This window comes from Chrysochloris asiatica, unplaced genomic scaffold (assembly GCF_000296735.1).
Source record: "Chrysochloris asiatica unplaced genomic scaffold, ChrAsi1.0 scaffold00006, whole genome shotgun sequence".
NCBI lineage: Eukaryota > Metazoa > Chordata > Mammalia > Afrosoricida > Chrysochloridae > Chrysochloris > Chrysochloris asiatica.
Genome location: NW_006408524.1, coordinates 31,750,724 through 31,775,691, shown reverse-complemented (window position 1 = coordinate 31,775,691; position 24,968 = coordinate 31,750,724). Strand labels below are relative to the sequence as shown.

At 38.8% G+C, this 24,968-nt stretch overlaps 1 protein-coding gene across 1 annotated transcript in view; it reads left to right on the top strand.

Moving 5' to 3' along the window:
• Positions 1-24,968, top strand: part of DNAH11 (dynein, axonemal, heavy chain 11) — a 436,577-nt gene that overhangs the window by 226,955 nt on the left and 184,654 nt on the right. Inside the window, 8 exon segments of the mRNA XM_006832223.1 lie at positions 495-660; positions 1,317-1,419; positions 1,995-2,234; positions 4,278-4,439; positions 5,076-5,269; positions 9,825-9,987; positions 10,770-10,893; positions 11,330-11,472. Coding sequence (XP_006832286.1) covers positions 495-660; positions 1,317-1,419; positions 1,995-2,234; positions 4,278-4,439; positions 5,076-5,269; positions 9,825-9,987; positions 10,770-10,893; positions 11,330-11,472 — 1,295 coding nt within the window.

Here is a 24,968-nt window from a genome sequence, read left to right as displayed (position 1 = left end):
CTCATACATGCTGACAAAAATCATACAGACACACTAAGAAATCTATTTTATGTATATACAAGTTTGTGTCCACAAACACCCCTCTCATGCTTCTGCACTCCTCACCCAAGAAGAGAGGGAGGGCTGGAAGACTCTTAAGCAGTTCCTAGACTGCCGTGCAAACCTGGTAGAGAAGAATGACTGGGCATAGGCCATGTATTGGAGTGGGCATAGAAAGTGAAGTACACGGAGCAGTGAGAGAGTTGCATTGGATGGCATGGCCAGCGTGTTCTTATTGATGTCTCTGGCAGCTGAAGGGAAGTGGGAAGAAAAGTGTGCCATAGAGAAGGTCAGAGGTCAGAGACAGAGCTTAGGTCTTAACCTGCACAAGGAGATACCTAAAACCACAGAGTGAATGAAATGGAGAGACGATGGGAAAATATAAGCGGGCTAAGGACAGATGATTTACCTTGTACCAGTGATGACTAGTAGACATAGGTATACATTTGTTTCAGAGATTCTTGAGAAACCACTAGAGAAAAAGGCTGGTCGTAACTATGGTCCAGTAGGAAATAAAAAATTGGTTTATTTTATTGACGATCTGAACCTGCCTGAAGTGGACTTCTATGGTACTATCCAGCCTCACACGCTGATTCGACAGCATATTGACTATGGACACTGGTAAGCAGATCTCTGTGCCTATTTCCTTGTCAAAATCTAGTTATTATTCTGGATAAACATTATAAAACAGAATTATCCCCAATCTTACTCTTCTGGGGAGCATTTTATAGAAACCTTTTGGATTTACTTTGGCATCCCTTTCATCATAGTTAAATGGAAGAGTTTTCCTTTGTAACTTTATAAGGATTGAAAAGTATCCTAGGAACATTAAGGTTTCTAGAAATCATGTCTGTTTTATGTATTCACACTAAACTATCCAAGAGAAGCATGACTTTATTCTGTGGGTATAAATCCCTGCTAATATCTAAGTATCATAATTTGTAACCCCTGCCATTAACTAGAGATACCCCCCTTCCCTCTGCTATCTAGAGAGCCTTGCTGTGAGTAGTTTTGTAACCAGATGTAGACTCACATGAGAATCAACAACAATTATCTATCAGTTCAGCTCCAAATCTTGGGGTCAAAGGAGCTGTTTAATCTTCAGTTTTCCAAGCTTCAATTTTACAGCTCTTAGGTAATACAACCAAGGTCAGCCTCACAAAGCAATCATAAAGATCAAAGGAAACAATTGTTGAGGTGTCCTATATGAACTGGTGGGTTTTGTTGTGTTCTCATCACCAGTGGTTGGATCTAAGGTTCTATTTCCTGTCTTTTAGGTATGATAGACAGAAGGTGATGCTTAAAGAAGTGCACAATTGCCAGTATGTTACCTGCATGAATCCACTGGTGGGCAGTTTCACCATCAATCCTAGACTACAGGTAGGGGGCTAGTACTGCTCTCTCCCAAATAGTCCCTAAATATAATTCCCCAAAATTGTAGATCTTGACTCATGGTTCTTTTGAGTCCAAATTAGGGCTTCTCCTGGATATTTGGCTAAACACATAACAACAGCAATAACCTCTACAACATACAGTAGTAAGTGTTGCTTCTTCACTTCTGTAAGGTCAGTTGAGAGTCAACCAGGTGTTCTTGGGCTGTTCATATGTCTGGGACTGACTGTAAGCTAATTTAGGCTGGTTTTGGCTTCCTGGGTCTCTCATTGTTTAGAACTGTAGGGTTCATATCAAAGGCAGGTACTAAGAGAGCAAGTTCAAGTATATAAGCTTCTGACAGTGAGGAGTTCACCATCCTTTCTACCTCCTGTTGGGTCAAGCAAGCCACATGGCCAAGCTGAGAGTCAGAATGGATGCATTACACAGTTACATGGCAGTGGGGGTGGATTCAGGGAGGGGTGAAAACTCAGGTCTTTTTTTTTTTTTTTTTGCAATATACTGATACCATTATAACCCCTGTTTTATACAACCTTAACATATATATTTTATTGTTGTTTCAGAGACATTTCACAGTATTTGCATTCAATTTTCCATCTTTGGATGCACTAAACACCATCTATAGCCAAATCCTTGGTTCCCATTTCCACCAGCAAGCATTTGGTCCATCTATTCTCAGGAGCAGCTCTGCTGTGATCCAAGCAACAATAGCATTCCATCAAATGATGGTGCATAGCTTTCTACCCACTGCTGTTCAATTTCATTACATCTTTAATCTGAGAGACCTATCAAACATCTTCCAGGTACTTCAACAATTCTATGTTATGACTTCTCTAGAAGGATTATATAAAGATTGTTGTTGGTGTTGTTAAGTGCTGTTGAATCAGTTTTGACTCACAGTGACCGTGTATAGAATTTCCAAGGAGCAGCTGGTGAGTTTGAACCACGAATCTTGTGATTCAAGTGGTCGAGTGCTTATCCTACAGCACCACACCAGAACTCCATAGTAAGATTAATAATATGCATTTATAGAGTTTGGTAGAAAACTCTGCTGAGTGATTTTATATTTATTATTTCATTTTGCATACTTAATCTTTTCTTCATGGGGTAAATATGAGAAGTTTATGATTCCTCTTTTATCGAGAATAACAATGCTTACTCTCGGGCTACCAAGTGACTTAGCAATAGAAACCAAGAATAAGGTGAGGATACCTAATTTTATTTAATCCATAAATATTTGAGTTCTTGTGCCAAATAAAAGGAATGATTGATCTTGTCTTTGCGTGAAACATATTTATGTACAATTGTTTTTAAAAGTGTCAAGTGAAATTATAATTTTTTAAATTACTAGATCATTTTAGTTTGACATTCATAATGAATATACTTTCTTAGTGAAAGGAAGTTGTTTGTGTATTTGATTTAGCAAGGAAATCCAGAGGGGATTTAAAATCTGGGATTTGAAAAAGATTCAATTAATATGGTCTACTTTGATCAGTAAAAGTAGTTTGAAGGTTATTTAAGACTTTAAGTTCTTTTGTGAAAGGTAGTGATTTGTTAGACATGAAAAATCAGTAGCATTTATGGACATTTGGTAGTTTTTATCCCTTTATATTTTGTAATGCTCTTTAGTAAATTATCCCACAATTTCTCAAAACCGTAATACAGCATTAGACATCTGCTTCTTAAGAACACAGGCTATGCATGGCTCTTAGAGCACCTTACATTAAGACTGTGCTCTATATGTATAGTGGTGTTAACAAGCAGGTTTGTAACTCATAGAAGAAGAAAAGGGAAGGAGGAAGGCCTTCATGTTCAGTCTGCTGACTATACCTAAAGCCACCAAATTTTTTTTTTTTTTTTAGCATTTTGCGTCTTATTCTCCATAACTGCCTTGGTGTTCCCCTAGGAATCCAGAGCAAGCTGAATCTTTCAGCACTGACTGGATCTATATGAACTCAGTATACTGATGAATGCGGATGATCATCAAAGTGCTTTGGTGCTAGTCCCAAACCTACCTGCAAGTTCTGTGTGACATTGAAAAAAAATTATTTTTGGTCTCATATTCTTCATCTGTGAAATGATACCAAAGGTTTTTAGAATTTAAAAAAAATGATGAGCCCATGACTTTAACATTAGCTTGAGCAGTCCCTCCTTGGAAACTCTACAGAGGGTCACTATGAGTTGAAACCTACTTGACGACACTTAACAACAACAGCAACAACATTTGTACTCTGGTTTCATTTACGTAATACTTTGGAAGACATAATACGGACAAGCACTTACATGTGGTATATGGTTTACTGGGGTGGGTCTTGAAATACTGTCTTCATTGCCTTCCTAAAAATGGACATGTTCTTGTTGTTAAGTGCTGTTTTGACTCATAGAGAACCTGTATAGGATTTCTGAGGAACACCTGGCGGATTTGAACTGCCGATCTTGTGGCTCACAGTCCCATGCTGATCCTACAGCACCACACCATAGTAGTATGAAAATTATAAAATAATGCTTATCAAAGGTGTCGTGCTGTAGGATCAGCAATAGAGTTATCCTAACTGGATAGGGTATATGTGTCCTGGTGTGGCACTGTAGGATAAGCACTAGATTGCTAACCACAAGGTTGATGGTTCAAATGTAGCAGCTGCTCCACAGAAACTATATAGACTCAAAAGTCAGAACCAACTCAAGAGCATTCAACAACAATAGACAACACTATTTCTAATATTTCCTTTAACGTAACCAGTTACAGACCTCAGGACATAGTTAAATATATGAAGTACAATCTTAGCTGGGCATGTCATCAGCTTTGGAACTATGAATGTTTTTCTTTTCTTTTTCCTGCCTTGTAGGGGATTTTGTTTGCTTCTCCTGAATGCTTAAAGGTTTCAAATGATTTAATACGCTTGTGGCTTCACGAAACTTCCCGTGTTTATGGAGACAAACTGATAGACACAAAGGATTGTGATTTGTTTCAGAAAAAAATTCTGGAAAATGCGTCTAAATATTTTGAAGTAAGTGGGTGACTGTCAGATGTCACTGTCCTTCTCACATTGACTCAAGCTAGAGACATGTGGGAGTGAACCGCGGGAGTGTTCATTTTTCTGAAACAGCTATAATTCCAAAGTATACTTAATCTATACTTGGGAATTTACCATCCACCTATTCAAGGGTTGAGGTTGCCTTTAGTGAAGCAAACAGTTAAGCACTCAACTAGTAGATGAAAGATTGGTGACTCAAACCCACTCACTGGTGCCTTAGAAGACAGGACCTGGTAATCCATTTCCTGAAGGTCACAGCCTTGAAAATTCTAGAGGTATAAGTAGCGTAGTGGTTACGATTGGGCTATGAACTGCAAGGCCAGGAGTTCAAAACTACCAGCTGTTCCGCGGGAGAAAGATGAGGCTTTCTACTCCTGTAAAGAGTCACAGCCTTGGAAACCCTGTACAGGGTCGCTATGGGTCAAAACCAACTCCACAGCACATAACAACAACAACTCTGCCCACATGGGGCTGACATGGGTCAGAAATGACTCCACGGAAACTGACAACTCATGCATTGGTTTCTAAACTTTTCCCTTGAAAGGTCACTGATGCATCATTTTGGATGCTTGACATAAAAACTGTATTTCTCCCTTCTTCATTCTGCAGGGTGTGGATAATCGCATGTTGCTTCAACAGCCCCTCATTTATTGCCACTTTGCAAATGGGGGAGGAGATCCATGTTACATGCCGGTGAAGGATTGGGAGGAGCTGAAGACAATTCTTACAGAAACATTAGACAATTACAATGAACTGCATGCTGCTATGCACCTAGTTTTATTTGAAGATGCCATGCAACATGTGTAAGTTGACTATTCATGCAGCTTTTTTCACTAAAGTAAAAATGACTATACACATATGTTATTGTTGTTGTTCAGTACTGTTGAGTCGGTTCCTACTCATAGCAACCCAGTATAGGGTTTCCAAGGAGTGGTTATTGAGTTTACACAACCAGCCTTGTGGTTCAAACCAACCTTGGAGTCTTGTACTTATCATCCAGCTCCACACAGAGTGTCATTTTTTTGGGTACCCACAATTACTGTTTATTATTGTTGTTATTTCTAATAGATTATACTAAGGTAACTGGTGTGGCACTGTGGATTAATGCGCTAGACTGCAAAGCCATTTGAACTGCAAAGTTGGCGATTCAAGCACACCAGCTGCTCCTCGGAAACCCTATACAGGGTACCTATGGGTCAGAGCCGACTCGACAGCAATTAACAACAACAACATCTTACCTATCAGGTCTTGACAATTGTCCATCTTGACCTATAAAAGTATGGTGGTGGCTGTGTGCCATGGAGTTGGTTCCGACTAATAGCGACCCTGTACAGGGTTTCCAAGACTAAATCTTTATGGGAGCAGAACGCTTCATCTCTCTCTCGCGGAACAGCTGGTATAAACATATCTTTATTCATGATGTTACAGTCTTAATGTTTGACACTACTTTCCAAAGTACCCTTGTATCCATAATTTAATTTCATGACAGTTCCGCTTGGTAAGAATATTAAGAAAGGAGAGGATTTACTCAAAGTTTTAAGTTCAAAGTTTGTAAGTGACAGAACCAAAACATAACCCTACTTCTGTTGACAAAGCAAGTTTTGTTGAGTGCTTACTGCGTATCAGGCAAGAACATTGGCAGTCTACAGCTCCTTTGTGCATCTTACAAAAACAGGGCGCCTTTTTTTTGGTAGACAGCTTGGAAAATGTCCCTGGTCCTGGTTTGGAACTTGGCTGACAAGTCTCTTCCTCACCTCCTAGACTGAGTACCTTAGTGCATTGCATAGTCTATACACCCATCCACAATACCTTACTGTCAGAAATGTTCTAGGTGCTGGGAACACAGCAGTGAACAAAACAGACCAGTTCCTTCTCTAACTGGAATTACATTTCTGTGGTATATATACTGGCATTTTAGGGATCAAGGTGGCTGTGTAGGATAAGCACTTGACTACAAATCACAAGGTTGGTGATTTGAACCCACCAGCCACTCTGTGGGAGAAAGATAGGCTTTCTGCTCCCATAAAGATTGACAGAGTCAGAAACCCTATACAGGGTCATTATGAATTGGAACCGATTTCAGGGTTCTTTAAAATAACAACAACATGGGCACTTTTAAGGAAAATAACAAATAAGCAAGAACAATCTCAGAGAGTGATGTGCTGTATTGGAAAATAAATAGGCTGATTCTAATCAATGAGGTGAAGGTTCCCAGAGAGTAGGTGTGTGTCTCTCTGTGTGGAGGTGGCATTCAAGGTGAGATGTGCATAGTAAACAGGAACAAGAATGCAAAGGAACAGCACTCTGAACAGAGGGCATATTTATATGACTGTGAGACGAGAATAAGCTTAGAAGGTTCAAGAAACAGAAAGAGGGTGCAGGTGACTGGGGCATAGGAGAGGAAAGTATGGTGAGGTTGGAGAGGACGAACTAGACTTACTTCTCTGGGGTATTTTTTTGCAACCAGGTTAAGGAGTCTGGGTGTTCTCCTAAGTACATTGAGAAGGTATTGGGTGGGTTTTTGCATAGGAATGATGAAATTTGTTGTGTCGTCGATATAGCTCCCCATTAATAACTGTGTGTGAGTGGCAGATTTATGGCCAGTAATGCTCTCCTAACACAGGACATCATCATAGCTCCCTGGCCTTTCTAGTAAGTGGCGTTCAGACAAAGATTTGTTAAAAAGGGAACCATCATTAAAAATAAAAAAAACTAGAGGAAGAAGACAGAATGAATACAAGGAAGGATATTCAAAAAGGGGGGCATAAATGGACATTTTCACTTTTAGAAGAGTGACTTTTCTAAATACTTAGTCCAAGTATATAAGAAAAATTTGGATCCAACCCCATCATCAGTTGTTATAAGCATGCTAAGTATTGTTTTGTTTTGTTTTTTCATTCTTGTATAGTTGTAATCTTTCAGGTATGAAGACAAAGGACATTTTAGTGAGCCATGACGTTAAATGGATAATTATTAATACTGTTTTTGTTTAAATTAAATATATTGACTGTGTATTAAGTATTATTGAATTACATATGGCTGTATACACTATGCATCATGGCTCAAGTGAAACTACCTTCCTATTGAACTGAGGGAAGAGATCGTCTCATGTAATCCTTCACTGTGGAATTCTCCATACCTAAAAGGGAAGGCAATTAGTTTGATCAAGGATGATGAGCTAGTTGCTGGTTTACTCAGTGTTAGGTGCTAGTGGTAAGTTAAGAATGTGTCCTTGCATGTTGTAGAAAGAGATCATGCCACACAGAGAATCTCATGGAGCAAGGATTTCACGAGATAGTTTTACATAAAATGAAAACCTCATCATGTGCTCAAGGCTGCACTCAAGTCAGAGTAGTTTTTGGTCTTTTTTAAGGTTGTTTTTGTTGTGTGGTCATGTAAAGTGTAAAAAAATGACTGTACTTACATAAATAACCTGTCTGTCCACTTACTGTATGTTTTCAGGTAATGCTCACACATGTTTTCCCCTAGGATAAGTGACTCCAACTTCATTTTGTTAAAGTACTATTAAAATAAAACACATGTGGATCATTCAGGGCTTAAAGCTTAAATTCATTTCAGAAAAGCAAACTATCGCTGATAAGGGAGCATCCAGTTATTTGCATTTGGTTATTACTATTTATATATCTATCATCTTGTTGGCGCTACTAGTATTTATAGTAAAATTATGACTTATTTCTTTTAATGGAGACTACATTTTGATAATGTTAAAACCATGTCATCCATAAGATGTGTATATGGATACATAAGTAACAAGTCACATCGCAAAAGGTAGCTCGCAAAAGGTAGCAGTGGTAGCAATAGCTTTTAAGCATTCAGGATTCTCCTGAAAATCTAGAAGGGAACAAGTTGTCTCGCTGGAAATTTCCCTTTGTGAGGCTTGAATGGTTTCAGGAAACTATTTGAAAGTGTTCTAAAATTGTTATTGTTGCTGCTATAAGTGCCTTCAAGTTGGTTTCAACTCATAGTGACCCTCTCTAGAGTTTCTGAGGCTTTTAAAATCTTTGTGGGAGTAGGAAGTCTCTCATCTTTCTCCTGTGGAGCTGTTAGTAAGCTTGAACTGCCAGCCTTGTGGCTTGCAGTCCTGTGCTTATCCTGTGGAGTCACTGAGTTTCTACTCTAAGCATTGTTGTTGTTGTTGTTAAGTGCCATCAAGCCAATCCCAATTCATAACAATCCTCCATAGGGTTTCCAAGAGCGGCTGGTGGATTTGAACTACCAACCTTCCAGCTAGCAGTCCAGTACTTAGCCTATGGTGCCCAAGAATAGGGAAGGTTTTATTTAGTGTGAAAGATTGAAGATCATATAGAGAGGCAAATGTTCTATCTGCATGAAGTGAATCACATGTGAGAATCTTCCTTGGTCTAAACGAAGTCATTCTTTCCAGAGTAATGCTAAAGCAAAGTATTCTGTACTTGGAGGTTGGTGTGGCATTTGCATCCTTCTTCCTAAACAAAATATTTTCAAGATTAGATGAAAGACCTTGTATATATTTTCTTTCTTGAAATGTTTGAAATTGTGGTAAAAAATATGTCACAAAATTTTTTTCATTTTAAAACCATGTTCACACTCATAACACTGGGCAGCCATCATCACTGTTTGTTGCCAAAACTCATTCATTACCCCAAACAGAACCCCTGTACCAATGAAGCATTGATGCCCTTTTCCCCTACTACTACCCATATTAACTGCTAATCCACTTTCTGTCTTTATACATTTGTCTGTTCTAAATATTTCATATTAGTGAGATCATAAATACTTCTCTTTCTTGCCTGATTTATTTCTGACTTACATAGCATAATGTTTTCAGGGTTTATTCATGTTGAAACACATTGGATTGGAACTTTACATCTTTTCCTGGTGGATGGATTTTCTTTTGTATGGATAATAGCACATTTAAAAATTCATTGATCTGTTCATTGGGTTGTTTCCATTTTTTGGCCATTGTAAACAGTGCTGCAGTGAACAGTGCTACATCTGACCCCCTGCTTTTAAGTCTCTCAGATGTACACCTACGAGTGGATTGCTGGGTCATATGGTAATCTGCATGTAACTTTTTGAGGAATAGCCAAACTTTTCTTTCTTGAATTTTGGTAAAGATTAATAAAGCAACAAGTCTCCAAAAGATTATCAACATGGGAAGCTTGTTAGGCAAGTAGTTGGAGGTCAGAAATGCAGGCAACTTCTTTGCTTGATGGGGAAACACATAAGCAGTTGCTAACAGTTTGGAAGAAATATTAGAATTTAGTCTAAATATTTATCTAAACATTAACACACAAGAAGCATAGTTCCAGAGCAGTTTGTATTTCATGCTGTGGTGAATGCCCTTTCTCTCACCAGGTGCCGCATCGGTCGAATCCTAAGAACCCCTCAGGGCTATGCACTCTTGGTTGGAGTGGGAGGCAGTGGTAAGCAGAGCCTGTCTCGTCTGGCAGCTTACATTTGTAACCTGGAGGTGTTTCAGATCTCTCTGACTGAAGGATATGGAATTCAGAACCTTCGAGTAAGTAATGGTGTCTGAGGCTGGATTCTCCTGAGAAGCAAAACACAGTGGCAGCAGCTATGGACTCAGTGTGCAGCAATTGTGAGGATTGAGCAGGACTGTGTATATAAAGTCCCTAGGAGTTAGAACTGACTCAGTGACACCTAACAGCAATAACATGTAATGGAAAGGGAAAATAAGGAAACATCCTTTATAAGTGCAAGTATATTTCTTTTGCTTTGGGAAAAATATGAAAAATAAATGGGAATAGCACACTCAAGAAACTCTTGTATTTTTAAAACTTGGCTTTGTAACACAATACTACCTACACAATGGTGTATATAGTTGTGACAAGTGCTATTTCATACCAGAAAACACAAACCACATCCTTGTAATATTATTAAGCAAAACCTAAGGAACAATAATTTCCAATGAAACAGACAGTTACTGAAACACACATAAGACTTCCTTTTACTGCGTTGGTGGAGAAAGTCATCAGAACTCATTTATTTCCACTCTGTTAGAAAGGAGGTGCATTAAACAGCAACTTGTTTCATCCCTGTGTTCCATTAAGTTTCAAACATGATGTACATTGCTATATGCCAAAAGTGGAGGTGACATCATGCTATTTTCCCCTATAATGGGGGTCCCTGAAAAGAAAAAAATATATAAACAGAGGGAAGCCCCTGTATGATGCTATCACATTATACTTACTTTAATTCTTCTTTATACCCACATACGTGCTTCCAGCTTTGCGTCAGCATTTCAACAAAACATGAGTGATTGCCTCTTCTCCCTTACAGGATGATCTTGCCAATTTGTACATCAGAACAGGAGCCAAGAACATGCCCACTGTGTTCCTGCTGACAGATGCCCAGGTTCTAGATGAGAGCTTTCTGGTGCTGATTAATGACTTGCTGGCATCAGGTGATTAAACCAACACATTCCTTGAAAGATCTTCCCCAATGACAAATTATCTGTAGTTTCAGTGAACTTTAAAGAGGAGATAATTTGTCTTTGAGATGTTTGCTGGGGCAGTCTTTGGGGAGAAACCTATAAACCTAACTAATTTGAGGTGTTATCTTCATGTACTTGGAGATGTGAAGTGCCTTGTTGAGGGATTTGGTGAAGTAAATGTTATTCCTACATATGTAGGTTTAGTACATATGTTCATCCTTGCTTGTCCTCAATGTGTTGTGTGTCTTGTAAATGCTACAAGAAACATGGCATTCCATACCTCAGATGTTTCTTTTATCATGTAAGCTGAGCTTTGTATTATAAATCATTTCAAGCTTTAAAAAGCCCCATCTCAAATGTAAATCATGGAGGCCTTTTAGCAATTTCCTTCATTTTTGGTTGGCAGGAGAAATCCCAGATCTGTTCAGTGATGAAGATATGGATAAGATAATTTCTGGAATTTGTCCTGAAGTTCGTGGTTTGGGCATGGTGGACTCCAGAGAAAATTGCTGGAAATTCTTTTTGACCAGGGTACGACTACAGCTCAAAGTAAGAAACATTCACTTTACTTAAAAAAAAAAAATATATATATATATATAATCTATTGAAATTCTGATGTGGTTGGGTTTCAGGATTCATATCATAGGTTTGACTTTCAGTCATTCACTTGTAAGGACATTCAGTAATTCATCTTACTATTAGAATTTTTTTTTAACCTTTAGTGATTTGGGCAAAAGTTTACAGAGCAAATCGCTTTTATATTTAGCAGTGCCATTGAGTGCAATCCCCACAATGTAACAGTGGAGTCCTGGTGTGGCGCTGTGGGTTAATGCGCCAGACTGCAAAGCCGGTTGAACTGTAAGGTCGGTGATTCAAGCTCACCAGAAACTCCTTGGAAACCCTATACAGGGTCAAAACTGACTTGATGTTACTTAACAACGACAATCACACTCTTTGCGTTTCCAGTTTCCATTGTCCTCCTTTGCAATCTCTTCTTGTCTTCTGAATTTCGTTCTGCCCTTTGACCTCGAATGTTGGGTGTTCTAAGGAGTGTACACCTCACTGTTGTATTGCTCACCGTAAAGATCTATCCATTGTTTGACTGAAAGTTGAGTCACTGGAGTGAGTTCAGTTCCAGTTCTGAAGAGTGACTGAAGGCCATAGTCTTTGGGGGTTCCAATAGTCTCTATTAGACTAGTAAGCATGCTCTTTCTAAGGGTTTTGAGTTTTGCTCCACATTTTTTCCCCACTCTATTCAGGACCTTTTAACATGAACCCCTTCAGAGCAGTTGGTCGTGGTAGCTGGGCACCATTTAGTTCTTCTGGTCTCAGGGCCATGGAAGTTAAGGTTTGAGTGGCCCATTATCCTTTGTACTAGTTGTTCCCATGCATCTTTGGTTTTTTTACTCTTCCTCTGGATGAAGACTGGGTGGTGGGGAAGGGGGAGCAGTGAAGAATCCCAGTAGTCCTTAAATGACTACACAGAAGCTTTTAAGACACTAGTCACTACTCACCAAAGTAGGATGTTGAATATTGCCTTTGTGGACTATGTTATACCAATTGGCCTTGATGTCCCATAAAATTATTGTCCTGAGCTCCCAGGTCCAGAAACTCATTCCTTCAAGGTATTTGGTTATGTCTGAGAAGTTTTAATAAGTTTGCCCCTTATATGCTTAACTATATTATTACTACGTACCATTGAATAGGTTCTGACTATTCTGCTTCTCTGGGTAGGGTCCCGCTCTCTGCTCTTCTCCCTTGATGGTCCTAGGGACCTCCGAATAGTATTTACTTTTGTTGCCTTGAACTTTTGTTCTCCCTCTAGTAACTTCCATTGCCGTGATCATTTTGTACTGACCTCCCCTCCTAATTGTGTATTGTCATCTATATCTGTCTACTATGAGTCAGAACTGACTAAATGGCACTTAACAACAATAACCCTCTAATTAGACAAACAAAGTAGGAGACCTCACACTTTCCAATCTCAAAACTGACTACACAACCTGGGTAGTCAAAACAGCCTGGTACTGATACAATGATAGATACATAAATCACTGAAACAGAATTGATAACCCAGAAATAAATCCATCCATCTATGGGTTTCCACCTATTTGACAAACAACTGGAACCCATTAAATTGGGAAAAGATAGTCTCTTTAACAAATGGTGCTGGCAAAACTGAATACTCATTTTCAGAAAGTGAGACAGGATCTGTATCATACACCATGTACACAAACTGACTCAAGATGTGATCGTTATATTGGTGCTTCAGAAAAGGTAATTTGGTAGTATTACAAAACTCTCGCATTGTATCAAAACAACTTTTATGGTTATTTTAAGAGACAGAATAGAAGATGATAAACTGAATTAGGATAATTGATATGGAATAATCATAATTTGTTGGACTGACTCCTAGTGTGGCTCTGTGGGTAATGCATCAGACTACAAAGTTGTTTGAACTATAAGGTTGTCAACTCAAGCTCACCAGCTGCTCCTTGGAAACTCTATACAGGGTTGCTATGGGTTGGAATCTACTTGACAGCTCTTAACAACAACAACAAAATACTGATAGAAATTTAGGTTTCTTATCGTAGTGGTTACGAATTGGGCTGCTAATCTCACGGTCAGCAGTTCTGCAGGAGAAAGATGAGGCTTTCTGATCCTGTAAAGATTTACAGCTTCGCAAACCCTGTACAGGGTCGCTATGAGTCGGAACCGACTCCACAGTGCATTAACAACAAGATACATGATTTATTTAAAATTTTTTAGCTGATATAAAATTTACATAACATGAAAGTCATCATTTAAACCATTTTGAAGTATAAATTCAAATTTTTAGTGTATCCAGAATTAAATTGCTTTAACTTTTGCTCTACAAATCATGCCACCTTGAGAATTTTTATGCTCATTTTGTAATTGTAATTGTATGAATATATAATTAGCTAATTTTAGTGGGCCAAAGTGTAAATGTGACTCATAGTTGGATAAATAATTTTTATAAGGAATTACAAATTGCCTTCAACAGACTGGTACCAATTTACACTTTTACCAACAGGGTGAAGGTATCCCTATTATTTTAAATCTTGCCAAACTGGCCTCAAAATGACATAATGTTATTTTAATGTTAAATTTAACATTACATTTTCTTTAATTTAATCATAAGGAAGTTTGACCAGTGCTTCACATTTGTTCACATTTCTAATCCTGTATTTGCCTATTTTAAAAAATTGCATTATACATGTTTTTCCTGCTTGTTTGTAAATCTGTGCATATTGAGCAGTTAGCCATGTATGAGAGATTGCTTCAAAAAGTTCACGTAAAATTTGCATTACCTTTCAATTTCATTTTTCCACAAACTTTTTGAAGCCCCTTGTATTATATGCATATTATGTATATTTTTCCTATTCCACCATCTTTAAAAATGTGTATATGGTACACATTTATTTGCTTTTGCTTTACAAAAACTTAATGTATTAGTGTTTTTCTTTACAGATTGGAAGTCCTTGTAAGTTTAAAATTCTAAATTAGATCATAAAACTCTTTATTAGAAACAGTTGGAGTTCAGATGAGCTACAAATAGGAGAAAATCTCATAAACAGAGTCTTTACATCTTTTACATCATTAAATCCAATAATAATTCCCTTGACGGGGTCTTATGCTGCAAAAATGATGTGGGGCCATGTCTGTCCTTTACAAGGGGAAAGGAGAGTCAGCAGAATAGTAGCCTCAGTTTCTCTGAGGTGAAGGTCAAACATGCCTCTACCCTCCAGCTGTCTTTACCAATTCTGACACCAACTGTCCCCACAAAGCCCTCTAATTCCCTACTGGGTTCAGTAACTCATTGCAGTAGCCTTACAGAATTCACAGCCCATAGCCACAATTACAGGGTTTATTAGGGGAGTTAACAGGTGACAGTTGAGGATCAGAAATGCTCACGATATAGTTCTCTGATTCGGACAGTCTCTTCTCAGTTGTGCCTGCCTCTCTCTAGTCCTTGGCCTCTCAGCCCCTTGCCTCTGTGCTACGTGGGCATTGTCACAAAGCTTTTTGTGTGCTGCAAATAAATGCCCAAAAGGTACTCCACTTCACCAGTAGCATTGACCCAAAGGCACTCCACTCCAGCTCTGTAGGTGGACAAACCTAGCTCTGGAATAAGTGCCTGGAGGCAACTCAATGCCACCAGCAAGTCTCCTACCAGGAGGCACTCAGCTTTCTTGCTCCACAGGCCGGGAAGCTTACCATTCTGTCTGGTGCTCTTCATGCTGTTGCCTCTGCTGTTGCCACTTCTCTGGTGAGATGCAGTGATCTCATGGTAAAAAAGATGCATTCATTCTATGCCTGGCTCTATTTTCTTGATGGTATTGAGAACTCCATGTTTTGCTTCTGATATGGTATCATTTTAAACCTAGCAGTATTGAAAAACTGACCAATTCCCACATTACAGTTCCATGCACACTGTTAGCATAATCCCACCCCACATGGGTGCCAAGTACCTCTTTTACATCATTAGCAAGCTATCCAATGCTCTTGGTAGACCACAAACACCTCAGATTTGCTTAGTCTTACCATACACCTTCAACAAGATGAATTGACACAGTGGCAACAACATTGGGCTTAAAATAAAAACAATTGAGGATGATGCAGGGGACCAGGCAGTGTTTCGTTCTGTTGTATGTAGGGTTACTATGAGTCAGAACCAACTCAATGGCATTAACAAAAACACCCAGTTATTTGATAAGAACTACAAAAGCTATAGCTGGAAGAGCCATATCAAGTGCATGGTCTTCTCATCTGTCCCTTCTGCCAGCTTTTACCCTGATGTTTGTTGTCTCATGATCACAAGATGACTTACTTAGTCAGGCTTAGACTCCAGGTAGACAGAAGGAAGAGAAAACACAGCCTGAGGCTCTCTGTCTTAGGAAGTTGCTCCAGAAACCCTTAACTGAGGTCTTGTTGGCCAAAACTTCCACATACTACCTCGAGCTATAAGGATATCTGAAGTGGTGAATATTTGATCTCAGCACATTGTCTCTGTGAATAAAATTAGAAATGGGTTTTAGAATGGTTATAAAAACAACAATGTCAGGCATTCCAGTGTCTTTATGCTTCTTGCTTTATATTTAAGTCTTTGCTATTGTTGATACATATGTATGCCTACACAAGGGGCTTCAAAAAATTAGTGGAAAATGATATGAAAAGATGAAGGAATTTCCACGAACTTTTTGAAGCCCTTTGTATCTATCTATCTATCTATCTATCTATCTGTCTGTCTGTCTGTCTGTCTGTCTGTCTGTAGTCAATGCTAGTGGGGTGGGATAGAATATAATCTTCATGATATATTCTTTTATAGTAGTTTATTGCTTTACTAGAGCTATTTCTTCCATAAGATTGTTTAAATGACCTATTGTTTATATATTGGACAGCTATAGTTTTTGTATATTCTATACAGTCTACCTTATTGTTTCACATATTCTTTCTAACAGTTGTTTAACAGATGTAGGAAATTATCATTGTACCTTCTCTAGTGTTTAATTTATCTATCTGTTCTCTTTGCTCAGTGCATCGTTAAGTACTACAGAACAGAATTTAATAACAATAGTAATAGTGAGCATTTTGTATTAATTTTTATTGTAACAGGGATGCCTCTAATGTTTCACTATTTTGTCTTATGTTGGCTTTTGACTCAGGAATACAGCTTATCAAAGAAGTATCTATTAAATTCTTTTTAAACCTTTACTGAGATAATTATATAGTTTTTCTCTTTGGACTTTTTAATATTCGCATATCCAAACCCTAACCCACTGTCACTGAGTCAATTCCAACTCAAAGTGACCCCATAGAGTAGAACTGCCCCACAGAGGGTTTCCAAGGCTGTAATCTTTTACAGGTCAAGCTGCCATGGCTTTCTCCTGTGGAGCAGCTGATTGGTTTAAACTGCTGACCTTTCAGTTAGTCCAGCATTTAACCAGTGTGTCACCAGGGCTCCTTAATAGTCACATGTTTTTGTTGTTAAGTGCTGCCGAGTTGGTTCCAACTCATAACAACCCTGTATAGGGTTTCCAAGAAGCAGCTGGTGAATTTGAACTGCCAATCTGGCAGTTTATACCAACCTTGCAGTCTAGTGCATTATCCCAGAGCACCACACCAGCGCTCCAATATTCACATAGCAGAGATTAATGTATAAATATTTCATATTGCCAAATCCATCAGTCATTTATGCTTTCCCTCTATTTCTGTGCTAATGCAAACTGAAATCATTTTAGTTTTGTATTCACATCTATTGTTGTGTAATCTCTCTGTCTCTCTGTGGTGTGTGTGTGTGTGTGTGTGAAAATACACGTCAAACATCCATCCATCCAACAAACTCCACGTGTACAATTCAGTGGTGTTGGTTATTCCATACGTGTTACCATTTTATTGTCTATTCCTAAATTATTTCACCACCATTAATTTAGACTTGCTGCTCCCTAAACTTCTCATCTTTGCTCTAGAGTTAACTGCTGTCAATTTGATCCTGTAGAATCATTTTCATGGTCTCATTTTGTAGCATTTGACACTGTCCAGGTTAGCGTAGTGGTAGCGTAGTGGTTACGAATCGGGCTGTGAACCTTAAGGTCAGCAGTTCGAAACTACCAGCCGCTCCGCAGGAGAAAGATGAGGCTTTCTACTCCCGTAAAGATTTACACCCTCGGAAACCCTGTACAGGGTCGCTATGGGTCGGAACCGACTCGACGGCACTTAACAACAAGGTTAGAATTTATTTTGAAGCTATGGATCACATCTCCCCTCCTGTGTTCTATGACTGTTCATTGAATAATCTCTCTCTTACCTGTTGAAATGGATGATTTTCTTTAAAGTGCTAAGGAGGAATAGGATTTTTCCGGTTTTTCCTCCTAGCATGTCTGACCCCTCTTGGCCTTGTCATTTAGTTTAATACATTATGATAAAGGTCACTGGTCAGCACCATGGCTCTGTTCCGTGACAGTGAACTAATATGACATAAAATGGGTCACCTTTCAACCAGAAAATGGCAACTTGTTTCCCTTTAATCCATTTATATTAATCTCAAATCCTTGGAATTGAAAAAAAAAATGTCCAGTCTACTTATGTTAGTTTCAAATAGTGTGATATTCAACAAATGTACTAAAGAATCAGAGTTTTCACTGAGCTGATATCTCCTTTGCATATCTTCAGAGCCAGGCAACATGGTAAGCTAACTGTGATACAGGGTTGGTGAGCACACTCAGCAGTTCAAGCTAAATGATGTGAAGTTGCCACCCCATTACCCATATTCAACATCCAAACTCAGTTCCCATTTGGAATGCAGGGACAGAGAGAACCTGTTGGCATGCCAACTGTGACCTCTGAATCCAACAGGGCACTTCCCATTAAGGATGATCAGATGTGTGTTCTTGAATTGCCTCAACTAAGCTGATGAAATCATGCCAAATGCCTTCTCTCCACATCTGTATCTGCACCTCTTTCCCTGTGTGGTTTTTACCTTACAACTAGAATCAAGTACTTTCATCTTCTCCCCTGCTTCTTTCTTGCTCATCTGATATCACAGAATTCTGGACTTCATTAGTACTCACTGATTCTTTTATAAGATTTTAGATATCTGTCTGTATCATTGTCTCTTCGGTATGTATAACATTTATGATAATATGAGAAATATATATTCATTATAGAGAGTTTAAAAATACTAAAATATACTATATACTAAAATATAGAAAGAAAATTTTTAAAAAATTTTAAATACCTAGCCTAGATAATATAGTAGTGTTTTTTCCAGTTTTTCTTATTTATATAAACACATCCAAAGTACATATTCAAATTAAAGGACTTTTTGCCAAATATTTCACTATATTTTAAGTTGCCTTCTTTGCTTTTTTAAAATTATTATTACACAGGGAAAAATATCAAATACTTCATCAAGAATTTGCTGTATGGAATAAGCTCATTAAACTTAATTGTGCTTTAATCTAAATAACCATTTGTATAAAACATCCTTTATTTGTATAAACTACCTTTTGCCAAATTTCCTAATTGTGTTGATTTATGTTGTTGTTAAGTGTCATCGAGTCAGTTCAGATTCAAAGTGACCAGCTGCTCCATGTCAATTTCCTTTAAAGATTGACAGCCTTGGAAACCCTATGCTGGGTTGCTATGAGTTGGAAGCAACAGGACACCAGGCATACCACCACCATTGCGATTCCAAGGAGTGGCTGGTGGCTTTGAATCACTGACCTTGCAGTTAGCAGTCCAGTGCTTGGCTGTTGGCTCAAATAACAACATGTCTAGGAAACCTAATAGTCTTAACAGAAGTGCTCACACCTGTTAATGTAGTGCCACATAGTATAAGCCAAAGTCTTTGTATTAAAATAGTAATTTTCATGATATAAATTTGATCTTATACAAAGAGCTCACATTCTGACCTGTCCATTAGAAAACCAGGTGTTTGAACACGTCACAATTATGTAATTGTAAAGTCCAGTCTCTTCATGTGTACATCTAGTAAATGAGCAGAATGTCTGTCATCTTTTCCTACATTCAGCTATGCATCTAGGATAGCTTATCAAGGAGCTGTGTCATCTTTGATTACCACTCCCTCTTATTCTGACACTTGCGCTGATGAAAAACACAAAACCCTCTAACACCTAGCTTGTATCTGTGCTCTGCCAGCCTCAGTATTAGTGCTAAGGTTTTAGCTTATGCTATGTGTTCTGGTGTGGTGCCGTAGGATAGGCACAGGACCACAAGGTCGCTTTGAACCACAAGGTCGGTGTTCAAACTCACCAAGTGCTCCTCGGAAACCTTATACAGGACCAACTAGACAGCATTTAACAACAACAACAACAATGTGTCACTACATTAATAGACTGATTGCATATGAGTACAACTAAGCATTTCAGTTGAGACTGTCAGGTTCCCCAGACATGTTGTCATTTGTGTCAACAGCAAGCACCTACTCTGTATGTTTTGCTTGTCAGGGCTCTGAATACCGGTCCTCTCTGGATACGGTGCTCCGCATCCTGGCCTCTCACTTTCTCTTAGTGTTTTATATCAGTGAAATGAAAAGGACTTCAGAAGGAGGCAAGGGCTGTGCCCTTGTCCTCTCTGTGGAGTTCACCATCTTGGAGATTTCATAAACATTCTCTAAAAAACTTAGGGAGCAAATATCAATACTTTATATTCCCCAGAAGCATATTTTTTTCTAAGTTGCCACCTCTTAGTCATTTATCCACTATTTATTGAGTGCCTGTGATATGTTGAGTCCTGGGAACATGATAGTACACAGAGCTGGCCCAGCCCCTGCTCACATACAGCATACCTTGTGGTTGGGAAGACAAGCTTACAAGCTTCAATCCAGTTATCACAGAAATATAAAATAACTAAATATACATACATGTTATTGTTGTTGATGTTAGGTGCCATCGAGTCGGTACTAACTCACAACAGAACGAAACACTTCCTGGTCCTGCACCAACCTCACAATCATTGCTATCTTTGGGCCATTTGCTGCTGCCACTGTGCCAGTCCATCTTATTGGGGGTCTTCTTTTTCTCTGAGCCTCCACTTTACCAAACATGATATCTTTCTCCAGGGACTGGTCCCTCCTGATAACATGTATCAAGTATGAGAGACGAAATCTGACCATATTGTACTTCTCCCAACATAGATTGGTTTGTTCTTTGGGCAGTCCATGGTACTTTTAGTATTCTTCTCCAATACCATAACTGAAAAGCATCAATTCTTCCATGGTCTTCCTTATTCACTGTCCAACTTTCGCATGCATATGAGATTATTGAAAATACCATGGCTTGGGTCAGGCACACCTTAGTCCTCAAGCTGACATCTGTGCACTTCAACACTTTAAAGAGGTCTTGCCTAATGCAATAGACCATTTAATTTCTTGACTGCTGCTTCCATGGTTGATGGTTGATCCAAGAAAAATGAAGTCTTTGACAACTTCTGTCTTTTCTCTGTTGGTAAGAATGTTGTTCATTGGTCCATTGGTGAGGATTTTTGTTTTCTTTACATTGAGGTGTAACCCATATTGAAAAGCTATGGTCTTTGATCTTCATCAATAAGTATTTTGAGTCCTCTTTACTTTCAGCAAGCAAAGTTGTATTATCTGCATATCGTAGGTTGTTAATGAGTCTTCTTTCAATCCTGATGCCATGTTTTTCTTCATATAATCCATCTTCTCAGATTATTTGCTCAGCGTACAGATTGAATAAGTATGGTGAAAGAATACAACCCTGGCACACACTTTTCCTAATTTTAAACGATTTGGTGCTTTCTTGTTCTGTTCTAATAGCAGCCTCTTGGTCTGTGTTCCTCATGAGCACAATTAGGTGTTCCAGAATACTCATTGTCCGCAAATTGGCCATACCTTGTCATGATACACACAGTCAAAAGCCCGTTGTGTGAGAGGAGTCCTGGTGTGGTGCTGTGGGTTAATGCACTGGACTGCAAGATCTGTTTGAACCACAATGTCCGTGGTTCAAGCTCACCAGCCACTCCTCCGAAACCCTATTACAGGGGTGCTATGAGTCAGAACTGACTCCAATGTACTTAACAACTACAACAATTTGGTGTGGGAAGTACAAAAGATAACAGAAGACAGAATAATTAAAATGTCATCGAGGAAATAATTATTAGGAGAACTCCAAAGAGTAAAAGTCATTGCTATTATTTTAGAAAAGAAAAAAAAAATGTTTCAGAAATGAAGACCTTTATCCCAAAATAAAGAATATCCATTTAAATTAAATACATTTGTATTTTGAGCATGCCCATCTTTTTCTCATTTCGCTAAATTCAGACATGGGGTTTGCCCGCAGAGTCTGAGCCTTGTTCTTGCAGGACCAACTGTATACACGTACAGAGTTACCACAAAGTCATGGCAGGTATACCAACTGTACTAACCTAACACCAGCTAGAGCAGTAACAGAGATCATAAGCCACAGACTTTTCATGACACAGTTCAGGTACTAACCTGTCCAATAGTAAAAATTCTTGTTGTTAATTAGGCATCTGATTTTTTTGTTAAAAAGCAAAACAAAACAACTTTGAGATGTGATGTGAGAATTGCATGTGTGTGGCTAGTGAAGGCAGCTGAGACGAGGCCCCCTCTTACTGTCTTTATGCCTCAGGAATGGCAGTGTTCTCTGCTACATGTTGGGATTCTACATACAACTGTCTTTATGAATAGAAGAGTTTCTTTGTTAAAAAGGAAGAATGAAAACTCTCTGATGGAAAATATTACAATTTTTAAAAATCTGTGATCACCAAGATTAATGAGTCAGAGGGCATAAGAACGATTCCATAGTGTATTATCTAAAAAAGAAAGAAGTATAAAAATGTATTGATAGTGTTTATGTTGAAAATGCTGTTGGAATTTTGTGAAGAGTTAAAATAACAAGGTTATTCATTGGAAAGGGATGGTAAATGGAGACAAAAACATTCAAACTAGAGAGTCGTGTGTGCACTAACCTCCACACCCATGAGAGTACACGCAGTAGAATCCATTTCTTACTACTGTGGAAAAATGCCGAGACTTTGGAGGATAAATGCAAACATACATTTGGGAGAAAAGCTGATGGAGTAAGTATGTGATAGAGTTATTTCTGTCTGAGAATAAACTATATCAACTGGAAAAGAATACAAATGACTATAGCAATTCACATTTCCATTACAAGATAAGATAGACTGACTCCTGTTAGTGATCTACAAATAAACATGTGCTTAAGATGGGCTCTTATCTAAAAGAAATTGAAATGTATTACAAAGCACAATGAAAAGTGGGTTATTGCAAATGAGTCATAACACCTGTGTAGGCCAAAAAAAAAGTAGGCAAAGAGAATAGAAAATTCTATGGTATGGATTCCAAAAGCTAGTTCCTGACATCCAAATGCTAGAGCTGCAGGAAATACATAGATGGTGATTTCAGGGTTGGCTACTTACTTGTAAGATTTTGCTTTTAGAAGATTGCGCAGCTGCCTGAGGCATTTTTCACTTTATTTTCTCAGTGCTGACTGTTGTTTCCATTCCTACCTTTAGGAACTAACAAGCCAATTTGGTGAGCCAATTGCATCTTTTGCAATTCTCAGGAAATTTTTATTTGGGGTAGGGGTGGTATTTTCAGTGACCTTGAATACTTAAAAAAAAAAAACACAAAACACAGAATTCAACAATTCACATGGAGTTCTGGTAGTATAGTGGTTACAAGTCGGGCTGCTAACCTCAAGGTCAGCAGTTCACAACTACCAGCCATTCTGTAAGAGAAAGATGAGGCATTCTGCTTCCGTAAAGATACCCAGCCTCAGAAACCCAATACAGGGTCGATATGAGTTGGAACCAACTCCATGGCACATCACCAACAACCACCACCACAATAGCAATTCACATTTGAATTTGAGGGCAGCTCTTCTCCCAGAATCTACAACTGAAAGGTGTGTTTCCAGAAAAGGGAGTCTCAGACTGAACCCTGCCATATATAAATGAGTTACCGTCTGATCAGTTCTGACTCATGGTGACCCCCTTTATGTCTGTGGAACTGTGCTCCATTGTGTTTTCAGTGGTTGAATTTTTAGAAGCAGATTGCCAGACCTTTCTTCCAAGATCCTTAGAGTGGTCTCAAACCACCAATCTGTCGGTTAGCAACCCCGTCTGGCATACGTGTTGTTGTTGTTACATGCCATTGAGTTGGTTTCAACTCATAGACATCTGGTGTAGAGTTTGAACCACCAATCTTAATGTTAGGAATCCAATACATAACCTATATATCCAATTCATATCCTACTACATCAGAACTCTCTAAGTATTCCCATAGGAAATGTTGAACTGCTGACCTCTAGCAGTGGACATCAGAATTTCCTGGCAGCAGGCTTGTCAAAAATAGGCTTGCTTTCTTAGGGTTAGGAGTAGATCTGGGAAATTTTGCGTTTGTATCAAGCTCCTGGTTTAGCGCTGTGGGCTAATGCATCAGAAGGCAAAGTCAATTTGAACTGTAAGGTCGGTGGTTCAAGCTCACCAGCTTCTCCTTGCAAACCCAATGCAGGGTCACTATGTGTTGGAATCGACTCGACGGCACTTAACAACAACAGCAAGCTCCCAGGAGATGACCAGCAGTTGTTTTTTTGTTTGTTTATCTCCCTCTAGTGTGGAATTTTCTGAGCCCTGGTGTTGCACTATAGCATAAGCCCTGGACTGAGAACCACAAGATCAGCAGTTCAAACCACTTGTCACTCTCAGAAATCCTGTACAAGGTTGCTATGAGTTAGTACTGACTCCTATAGCACTTAACAACAACAGTGTGGAATTTTAGATGACATTGTGAGACTCTCCCCTTACTAGCTAATTTGTTGTTGTTGATAAGTGCTGTAGAGTTGGTTCTGACCCACAGTGACGCTGTATAGGGTTTCCAAGGAGTGACTGGTGAGCTTGAACCGTCAACCTTGTGGTTCAAACCGATTTACAGTTCAGTGCATTAACCCACAATGCCACATGGTCTAGTAGAAAAAAAAAAAATTTAATGAGCATTTCTATCTAGTCTTTCAATAAAGAATGAAGGCATATCATTAAATTAACTCAGGAAAACCATTTCCATAAGGTTAAGCAAATCTACAGGAACCCTGGTGGCATGGTAGTTAAAGTGCTTAGCTGTTAATCAAAAGGTAGGTGGTTTGAACCCACCAGACACTCCATGTGAAAAAAATGTGGTGGTTGGCTTCCTTAAAGATTGTTGTTGTTAAGTGCCGTTGAATCAGTTCAGACTTGTACCAACCCTGTATAGGGTTTCCAAGGAGCTGCTAGTGAGTTTGAACTGTCAACCCTGTGGTTCAAATCGACTTTATGGTCCAGTGCTTTATCCCATAGTGCCACAGCCTTGGAAGCCCTACGGGGCGCTTCTACTCTATCCTATAGCATCACTATGAGTCAGAATCTACTAGGCGCCAGTGGATTTGGTTTTTTGATTTTGGTTTTGAAACATACCTGGTTCAGATGCATTGTTTTCTAACACACACTTTTTTTTTTTTTTT